This window comes from Vanessa atalanta, chromosome 13 (genome assembly GCF_905147765.1).
Source record: "Vanessa atalanta chromosome 13, ilVanAtal1.2, whole genome shotgun sequence".
Classification (NCBI taxonomy): domain Eukaryota; kingdom Metazoa; phylum Arthropoda; class Insecta; order Lepidoptera; family Nymphalidae; genus Vanessa; species Vanessa atalanta.
This window is the reverse complement of record NC_061883.1, coordinates 8,135,963-8,145,297: the sequence shown is the minus strand read 5'-3', so window position 1 is coordinate 8,145,297 and position 9,335 is coordinate 8,135,963. Positions and strand designations below refer to the sequence as shown.

The window sequence follows — 9,335 nt, the reverse complement described above, 5'->3', positions numbered from 1 at the left end:
ATCCACATAGTTCTAGAATCTAGATAACAGATTATAACATTAGTTTAACACTCGGCTTTACTAACTTTTGTTGCCACTATTAGTTTAATTGATATTGTTTTACAAATGCTTATGAATACTTTAATGTAAAGGTAGGTTAATTAATCGATGATTTATTCACGACAGCGAATTGATGGCGGCCCGTACTACCGGCCGCCCTCGCTGCCGCCACGGCCACCACCAGCGCCTTCTGGACTCTTCTCTACTCTGACAAACTCTATCAACAGCTTCGTCTCTAATATTTTTGGATAATTTATTTTAATTAAGCAGAAGTAAATCAATTTTAATTTAAAAAAAACACTTGTATTTGTAAAAGGTTTAGAAATGTCATTAGATCAACAATTATTAATAAGTATCATTAATATTAATATTTTTACTTTAAAATTTGTAAATAATTAAATTAGATTGCCTCTAAATTAAGTTCAACTTTTTAGTTTGCAAAAAATTTCATTTTTAAAAAATATACTACTTTATATTAAAAATAAACAACACTCGTTTAAGATTTCGAATTAACTATGAAGAATAGATTTTCTCCTGATAAAGTACCTACCGATTAGTTGTAAGTTTAAACAGGCATTATTGATGAAACTTTTATTTCTGTGTATTTCTTGTTGTGTTGATCCATTTTGCTTATAGTTAAGGTAACACAAAGGATAGAATTAATAGATTAAATGGCATATTAAAAACGCGAAACGAAAATTGTAAATATATTTTAGACATAAAAAGGTATTATTTTGTTTAGATTATAATAGTAATTTATTTTGAAAATAAAAATTAAACAATGATACTAAAATATTTTTCTTCTAACCTAAATATGATTCATGACAATAAATATTATAAAAATAAGTATTTTGTATTATCATATTGTAATTACGCTATTACAAGGAGGTCTAGGAGCGATGATTTTAATAATAATTTTAACAAGAGAATTTCGGATGAATGTATGATAATATATCTTAATGGAGCGTTCAAAAAATAGACGTGTGATGCGACACCCGGTCGGAGCGAAGTTGCTTTCGCTTATTACGTATTAAATAACAGATACAATAATTGAAGAAATTAAGAACGTTTGATAATATATGAAATTTAAGAAATACAATTGTTATTAAAAATCACCTTTGAATTAAAACAATACAAAAAAAAATTAACAGTATATATTACAAAGACAGAGAAAGAGGGTCGAATGTCACGTAAACACTTTTTCTTACGTGGCGATTTATGCCAATTCACTCTACTGTTAGTCGAGTAAAAGAACTTCGTCCAAAAAAATCCAATAAAACATTTAAAGCTGGACTAAGATCCGATCTCCGATCCGATCCAACTTTATTAATTAAATCACAGATAATGTCAGTAAAACATTTTATTATCATGTTTTTCATTTTTTTATTAAGTTTTTATTAAGACAAATTTTAAAAAAAGAAAACTGCTTATTTATTGTAAAACATGTTATTCAACAAAAAATATTACAATTTTTTGTTATGAAGCAAGGTCATTCAAATCGATTTGATCTTTACAAAGTTGAAAAGCGGCAATGAGAGCGGCTAGTTCGATTCGTTCACTGCAACCGCTCGCAAGTCGGGCCTCGGAATCCGCCATTTTGATTAATAACGAAATTAGCACTTCGGGCGGGAATTTCACTAAAACGAAATATATTTATTATTAACCAGCGTTCATATTAATTCATAATATATTCAACAATTGGATATTGCAATACCTCTTTGTATTATTGTATGAATCTCAGTCAAAATATCGCCTAGTGCCAAACCTTTGGCGATCTTGAGGTCATTGATTTCTGGGTATAATATTAAGAATAAATATTGCCAACTGTTTTATTGTTTCTATCAAAAGAAACAAAAAATATATAATGAAATTTAATATCCATAAATCTGTAAACCTACAAATATAATTTAGTTTTTTTTCTTATTATTAAAATCTTATTTTCGTGTTTTTGTATCATGCACAACAAACAGAAAGATTATTTTACAGTTTAAAGCTATGGAACAGTTATTCAATGGAGTTTAATTTTTATAAAATATAATAACAATTAATCATAATAATAAGATGGAAAGTAAAATGGGATAGTATTTTGAACACCCACTCTTTCATTTTATATCCACATTAGAAGGTTAAATATAAATTTGTAAAAAAAAGTAATCCGCCATCTTGTAACGGCGTCCTTTTTGAATAGAATAACACTAGTCAGCACTAAAAAGGTATTACAGCTCAGTCTTTAAGTTGAAACCTAAAATTATAGATATACAAAAAGGATACGTTTAAAACAAGCTGCGAAATCGTTTTCATTGAGGAGACAGTTCATGATGTAGTTGATGTCTGCTCTGAGCGGATGTCCGACGCACGTGTAAACGTGGTCTTCGCTCACGTGCCTGTAGGCCAGCCACGTGCTCTGCAGTGTGTTCAGCACCTTGCGCATGTCACCCCCCGACAGCGTCAGCAGCGCCGCTATGCCGTCCTCCGTTATGTCCACACTGGACAAAGATGTTAATTTGCAATATTATATTAGTTGTGAATTAAATGCGTATACAGAATACAATATTCAGCGATGGAGCAGACTAGAGTTAAAAAATAATTTCTATTGTTAACATATATGAAAATGATGAACATATATTATACACATGAAATACAATATGATAGAGTTACTATTTATATATCTTACTTTTCTTTTAGTACAATATCCCTAAGCCGCGGCATGATCTGATTCTGCTGCAGCGGTGCAAATCGAAAGCGAGTACATCGCGACTGCAGTGCTGGAATAATCTTGCCTAGGTAGTTGCAAATTATGCAGAACCTCACGTTTTCCGTATACTTTTCTATAACTGAAAAGATCGGTAAATTAATACAGGAGTGTTTAAATGAATCGACCCAGTACGAAAACTGTAAATAGTAAGCATGTTATGTGTTTATATAGTAATTATAAATAAATAATCTTAATATACTGCTAATAACAATTTAAATTAACTGCGACAAAATTAATTAGCATTCTATTGTTACGCATCCACATAACGGTTAGCGTGTACTCGAATGGATATTCTATCGGAAAACACTACACTTTTAGTGTTTTTGTTAAAAACAGAGCCTAACACCTATTTAAATAACTCTTTATCCTAAAAAAAGAAGCCGAGATGGCCCAGTGGTTAGAACGCGTGCATCTTAACCGATGATTTCGGGTTCAAACCCAGGCAGGCACCACTGAAATTTCATGTGCGTAATTTGTGTTTGTAATTCATCTCGTGCTCAGCGGTGAAGGAAAACATCGTGAGGAAACCTGCATGTGTCTAATTTCAACGAAATTCTGCCACATGTGTATTCCGCCAACCCGCATTGGAGCAGCGTGGTGGAATATGCTCCAAACCTTCTCCTCAAAGGGAGAGGAGGCCTTTATCCCAGCAGTGGGACATTTACGGGCTGCTAATGTAAAAAAAACTAATGTAATGTACCTAAAAAAAGGTCCATATCAATTTCTAATCCTAAGGAATGAATTTTCGTAAGAGTATTACCTAACGACTGACTTTTATTCATAAACCTAAATTCCGACTACTATATTTCAAACACTGAAAAAAACTTCGATACCAACTGACATCACAATTTCACTGACTTGGGTAATGAATTTCGAATGATACTCTCTCTTCTAATTTTATAAGGAATTTCTGTGCAAAATGTAATCCTTTACCACTCACGGTTCGGGATGTGCGTTGTATGTCAATCAGTCATTTTAAAATTTTATAAAGCAGATACTTTTTACAGAAAAATATAAATAAACATAAATTATATAACGTAAGGAAACATCATTTATTGTTGTAAGAATGTTTATTATTGAATACGGCAGACAGATGATGAAGCCTTCCTCTGAACTTTCCTCAACATCTTCCTGCTCATTATGAGTGAGTTTGCAGGGTCTTGCATCAGTGGAGGTGTGCTTATTTGATCGGTAACTTGATTGTCTTGATTTTTTTTGTAAGGAGCACCTTCTAAAGGAGCTTTTTTCCCTAAAACTCTTGCAATTAAATTTGTGAAGGCGGTGTTAACCTAAAAATTAAACAACATCGTAATATTTAACTTCAACACTATTCAATAACAAAATAATAGTTTATTTTATATTGAACTTCCTTACCATTTCCCCAGATCTCGCAGATCCTTTAAAGTTTTCTAATAAATGTTCCGACGCAAACTTTTGCACGCATGACAATCTAACAGCTCGTTGATGTTCCAAGTCAGACTTGTTGCCGAACAAAGCCATCAAGGGTTTTTTCGATTCAACGTCGAAAATATCTTTAACTGCCTTTATCCAGTCGGTCAACTTTTCAAAACTTTGCAAATTTGTCAAGTCGTACACAAATATTACAATCTAAAATATAAATAAAATCGAACATTATCTCTCATAATTTAAATGTAGTTTATTATACCTAAAAGTTAAGTTCAGCCAACTACACCGTCTCATGCCACGACCGTTAGTAACGTGTAAGACAAATAATTTTCTTTGTATTGAGAAGTATGACACTATAGCTAATAAGCCGTTCCGTCAACGAACAACACCGTCGCGAGACATTTTTTTGTCATAGGAGGACTTATTTAGATTGCTGGCACTTTCTTGCTCAACCAGAGATGGAAGAATGTGCCTTAAAATCGCGCTGGGCTAACAAATCACCGCAGTGCAGAGATGGAATAGAAGGCTAAAAATTCCTTAACAGCGAGATTCCTTAAGAGCAAGAGAGACCAGAAAGCACATCATCTATATTAAAATGGGATACGATCAATGAGTAGGGCAATTTTGTCACTATCGCTATACGCGTATATCATCGCAGTTTTCGAGCATACATAGGATGGATAGGTCTTCATGGCTACCTATGCGACGAGAACAAATATCTTCTCTGACGTAAACGTACACCTCAACCATTTGTAAAGAAAAAAGACCTCCACCGAAAAATATACCTGGATCTCAGTAATAAGGAAAAGGCTTTGCCATCTCAAGATAAAAGTGAATGGTCTTTCAGTTGGAATTCAGTGGCAAAAGTCGAAAGCATGACGAAAAAGGATGCCTTAAGCTGCCTGCCCCGTATAATAGTGAACGAAAAATTGACGCCTTCCAGAATTCGAAGGATAGCCTGTGGCGACTGCCCTGAGTAGGGATGTCCAGAGTTATTCTCCAACGCAATACAAATACAAAGTGAAACACGATATCTTAGCAGACACTTTACGATCGATTTTAAAGGGAGATTGGTAATTCTTCGGTCGTGCCGTTATGTACGGTTGTGATACATTGTCGATACAATATAGTACGCATAGTGGTCCGTGTCATGCTTGTTTTCGTACCTGATATGTTCATAGCAAGAGCATGGTATAAGACGGTATAGAGGACCAACTCCTTTATGCTACGCTATAAAAGGCCTTTTAAATCAAATTAATTAACGTCAATTTACATAATAAGGAATCATAAATTCCAAGTTACTCAGTTAAACCAATGATTATTTAAATTCGTTCGTCACAAAATCTTTAAAGTTGATTACTTAAATAGTTCAACTACTTCCCATCTTAATCACTCGTAAGTCGTGATATCAAATTAAGTTTTTAAAAGCTTCATTAAGATTCCAACACACAGATTACGTATAAAATAAAGTTTCCTAACATCCGAATCGTACAAGTAGTTCCTCAGCATGTCACTGTGAAGCGCGGCGCCCGCCACGTCGCACAGCCGTAGCGCCGCGCCCCCCCACTGCGCCGCGCTCACCTCCGCGCCCTGCGTGCCAACCGCCCCCGCGCCGCCCACCACACCGCCGTCGCCGCGGTACCGGCTGCATAAGCAGCTCTACAATAATACTATTCCTACAACGGCTAGTAGCTGAATTAAACAGTCTAATTGCGATTAATGTATTCTACTCAATCATACAGACAGTTTAAGTTGAAACAATATTATAAAATAAAAATTCAAATAAATATTGGGCAATCTATGGACGGACTAAAATAGGTTTTATTGAAAATTCTATGTATCACATTGTATAAATTAAAACAATATTAAATTTCTTTAATAATATATTATAATAAGACTTACCTTTCCAGATGCAGGTTCTCCAACAAGAGTAATTTTTACAAATTTTCTTAAGCTTTCTTCTTCTTCTTCAGTATCAGACATTTGTCACATACAATAATTTAATTTTAGGTAGAAATAGGCAACCCAAAAATATTATTAACAATAAACTTATTTATAAAACAACTTATATTTAAGAAAATTATAAAAACAGCTAAACATTTGTAAATCCTTTTTGTCAGGCATTTGTTTGTAATTTTTGGTTGCCATGGTGTTCAGTATTAAAAAAATGATTATTTAATTATCTTGGTAGCAACATTGCACTAATTTTGCATATGTATGGCACTTTCTATTATTATCTGAATGTGAACCAAAATAGACTTGACTAAAATTTTGTTGATAAGCATCAAATCAAAAAAAAAAATCTTTATTCAAGTGTTGAATTAAATGTAAAGCTAGTAAGTAACAAATAAACAAACTTTCAAAAACTATGTTTAGTAATAATCAAACCAGTAACAGCTGTGAGTGTAAGAATTTAAACATCTTATTTTAATTCTTTTTATAATTAATGATATTATCTAGGAATCTATTAATAAAGGTTTATTATATATGCTTCAACATAATTCTGTAAATTGTAAAATTTTATTTACATGTAATTTTACTGTATGCTACAGCAGTAGTAATTGTAGTGTGTATACACAAATACACACTCTGACTATGAAGCCAATGTGTGAAATATTGAGCACTAAGGTCTTTGACACTATTTGGAGCGAAATAGACTTACACTATTAAGTTATAAACATACAAATCATAATATGTGTATCCTTTTTTGGTATGTATCTCTGTATAATCTTTGCCTAATACTTTAGCTCAGCAAGCTGATAAAAAATTAAGGTCACAAATAAAACATAATAAATTACTTTTCTATGCTATCTTAGAAATTATTGTGTTAGACTAATTATTACGCTTTTTGTTATTTTAAAATACCACATAAACTACATATGACTTTTAAACTTACTCCGACGTAAAGCATTTTGAGCATCATTTGTCATAGCATCTGCTTCGTCAAGTATGATAAGTTTTGGCCCTGCTTTGAATATAGTTCTTGTTGAAGCAAAACTAAGTATTTGTCCTCGTACTATTCCTATTCCTCTATCATCAGAAGCATTTAGTTCTAATACCTGGATAATAGATAATCTTATGTTAAAATGCACAAATCTATAATATGATCAATAGTAAAGTTGGCACCTGAATAATTCAATATAGATTTTTCTTTACTTACCATTGAGTTAAATTGTTGTGGTGTATACATTTGTTTGGCACATGCTAAAATGGTTGATGTTTTTCCAGTCCCTGGCGGTCCATAAAATAGCAAATGTGGAAGTTGATTTTCTTTCATAAATTGATTAACTATAAAGAAAACCTCATTATAGTTCTTTACTTTAGATTGTCACAATACAAATTATTGATTAAATATGTAGTTTTTATAAAGAAATAGAAATATAAGCATAACAGTGAATAGGTATAATAAAGTAAGAAAGAAATAAGAGCACAATAGATATAAAACGATAATTATTTCTTACGTTTTTTTTGTAATTATTACTTACTTGTTTGAATAATATCATCATGTGAAACAAGATCTTCTAATTTGGATGGTCGATATTTCTCTACCCTGTATTTTATAATAAAAAACAACATTAATTTAGAACTTATTTGAATATAATAAGAAATCGAAATATCGTTCTTACCATGGCAAATTTTTACCCCCGTCAACCGTCATTTTCGTTTAGAAGACCAAAAGACAATTTTCCAATGTTAAACTTTATAGTAAATAAAATCAAGTGAATTTTTAATTCCAATAACTTTATTTGAGTAATAAATATTAATACAGTATTAAACTATTAACCCGCGAAAACTACAAATAACTCAAAAAAAAAGCAATAGCACTGACACTTGACAATGACAGTGACAGTAAGTACTAACTAGTTATATTTTTAAATAGTTATTGTTTACAGCCGAAAATCAAATCTAAATATGTTAATAGATACCAACAAAAAAAAATCAAATGTTCACTTTGTGAGAAGTGACGCTTTGAGATGCGATTCCAACCGTAAGTTTTCTAATGCTAGACTGATATCGCTTCAAATTATAACAACTCAAATTAACCCGTTTTTCAGCACTAATGAAATCGAAGTGTAATATATTGTTAATAAATAAAATGAATCATTAAACTCTTTTCATTCTTTTATCAGTCCATTGCTACGTCATACTTATTTTGAAAATATTTTGGACAATAAAACAGGTGAACGACGGTACATTTCGTTCTTTCGACTTATGATTTTGATTCGATACAGGATATGAAACATTGAAGTTGTATTTGAAAAAGCCAGCAAAAATGCTTAATACTCCAGCGCCTCTTTGCGTTATTAAATTATAAATATCTGCGAGGATATCTTCAAGATATTTATCTATATATTTCTTCAAGATCATCTTCAGTATGGGGAATAGACATTTCTAGAATTGTACATTGTAGATTAACGTTACTTTTACGTTAGAATTTTGTACACTTAAAAATAAGCAAATTTTTATCTTACTGGCGAAGGCGTCACATCATGCATAATTAAACGGTTAGATATCAACGGAATCGATACTACAAGTTGTTTTGGTAAGGGCTATGATGGTACTTCAGGGATGAGTAGAAGTTTCAGAAGTGCTCAAACTCTAATAAGACGAAAATTTCCCCGAGCACTTAACTCGTATTGTATTGCTCATTCATTTAATTTGCCAAATGCTTTTAAGGGTTTAGGTATTAAAAATTGTGTCGGGAATTTTTTTCACATATTACTACTTTCTACGTTCGACTGTACAGACAGATTCAATCAAAAGTCTTATGCCAGATTCTTGACACAAGATATTCATAGCAATGTGCGAAACTCGATAGTCGAAAGACATAACGGTGTGATGCGTTTTAACGAAATTCTTTTGCCTATAACGTATGCTTTGAAAAGCCTGAGCTAATTGCTAGTAACGATTCAATGTTCAGATTTTGTCATTGATTCAAACATAGCCAACAATTTGATTTATTTGCTATTGATATACAACAATATTTTTATATTTATAGCATCAAGACGGACATATTCATACTCAATTTGCTGCATATTATTTTAGACATACAGATATTATATGTTTTAGATTGCTCGGTGAATAGTATCATTGAAAAAGAAATACATCGACATAATATCCTTTTTTACCCGTA

The 9,335-nt window shown here is 32.0% G+C and overlaps 2 protein-coding genes across 2 annotated transcripts; both read right to left on the bottom strand.

Annotated features, from left to right (window-relative positions):
- Positions 1-1,445: 1,445 nt before the first annotated feature.
- Positions 1,446-8,042, bottom strand: LOC125068528 (replication factor C subunit 5). The gene is made up of 8 exons (XM_047677721.1): positions 7,828-8,042; positions 7,687-7,751; positions 7,362-7,489; positions 7,098-7,260; positions 2,714-2,873; positions 2,311-2,525; positions 1,754-1,831; positions 1,446-1,676 (listed from the first exon to the last, which is right to left on the bottom strand). The coding sequence occupies exons 1-8, from the start codon at positions 7,857-7,859 to the stop codon at positions 1,516-1,518; spliced, it is 1,002 nt and encodes a 333-aa protein (XP_047533677.1). The 5' UTR covers positions 7,860-8,042; the 3' UTR covers positions 1,446-1,515.
- Positions 3,031-6,449, bottom strand: LOC125068529 (ras-related protein Rab-28-like). Its single transcript, XM_047677722.1, has 5 exons — positions 6,104-6,449; positions 5,681-5,860; positions 4,169-4,402; positions 3,495-4,083; positions 3,031-3,161 (listed from the first exon to the last, which is right to left on the bottom strand). Exons 1-4 carry the CDS (start codon positions 6,182-6,184, stop codon positions 3,868-3,870), a joined length of 711 nt encoding a protein of 236 aa, XP_047533678.1. The 5' UTR covers positions 6,185-6,449; the 3' UTR covers positions 3,031-3,161; positions 3,495-3,867.
- Positions 8,043-9,335: the final 1,293 nt, after the last annotated feature.

Excerpts from the sequence above, each read along its gene's own strand:
- LOC125068529 (XM_047677722.1), bottom strand. The coding sequence starts at position 6,184 with ATGTCTGATACTGAAGAAGAAGAAGAAAGCTTAAGAAAATTTGTAAAA. Across the intron at positions 5,861-6,103 it reads GAGAACCTGCATCTGGAAAG|AGCTGCTTATGCAGCCGGTA; the intron begins GTAAGTCTTATT and ends GTATTATTGTAG. Across the intron at positions 4,084-4,168 it reads CTGCGAGATCTGGGGAAATG|GTTAACACCGCCTTCACAAA; the intron begins GTAAGGAAGTTC and ends TTTAATTTTTAG.
- LOC125068528 (XM_047677721.1), bottom strand. The coding sequence starts at position 7,859 with ATGACGGTTGACGGGGGTAAAAATTTGCCATG. Across the intron at positions 7,752-7,827 it reads GGGGGTAAAAATTTGCCATG|GGTAGAGAAATATCGACCAT; the intron begins GTAAGAACGATA and ends TATAAAATACAG. Across the intron at positions 2,874-7,097 it reads TCAAAATGCTTTACGTCGGA|TTATAGAAAAGTATACGGAA; the intron begins GTAAGTTTAAAA and ends CGATCTTTTCAG.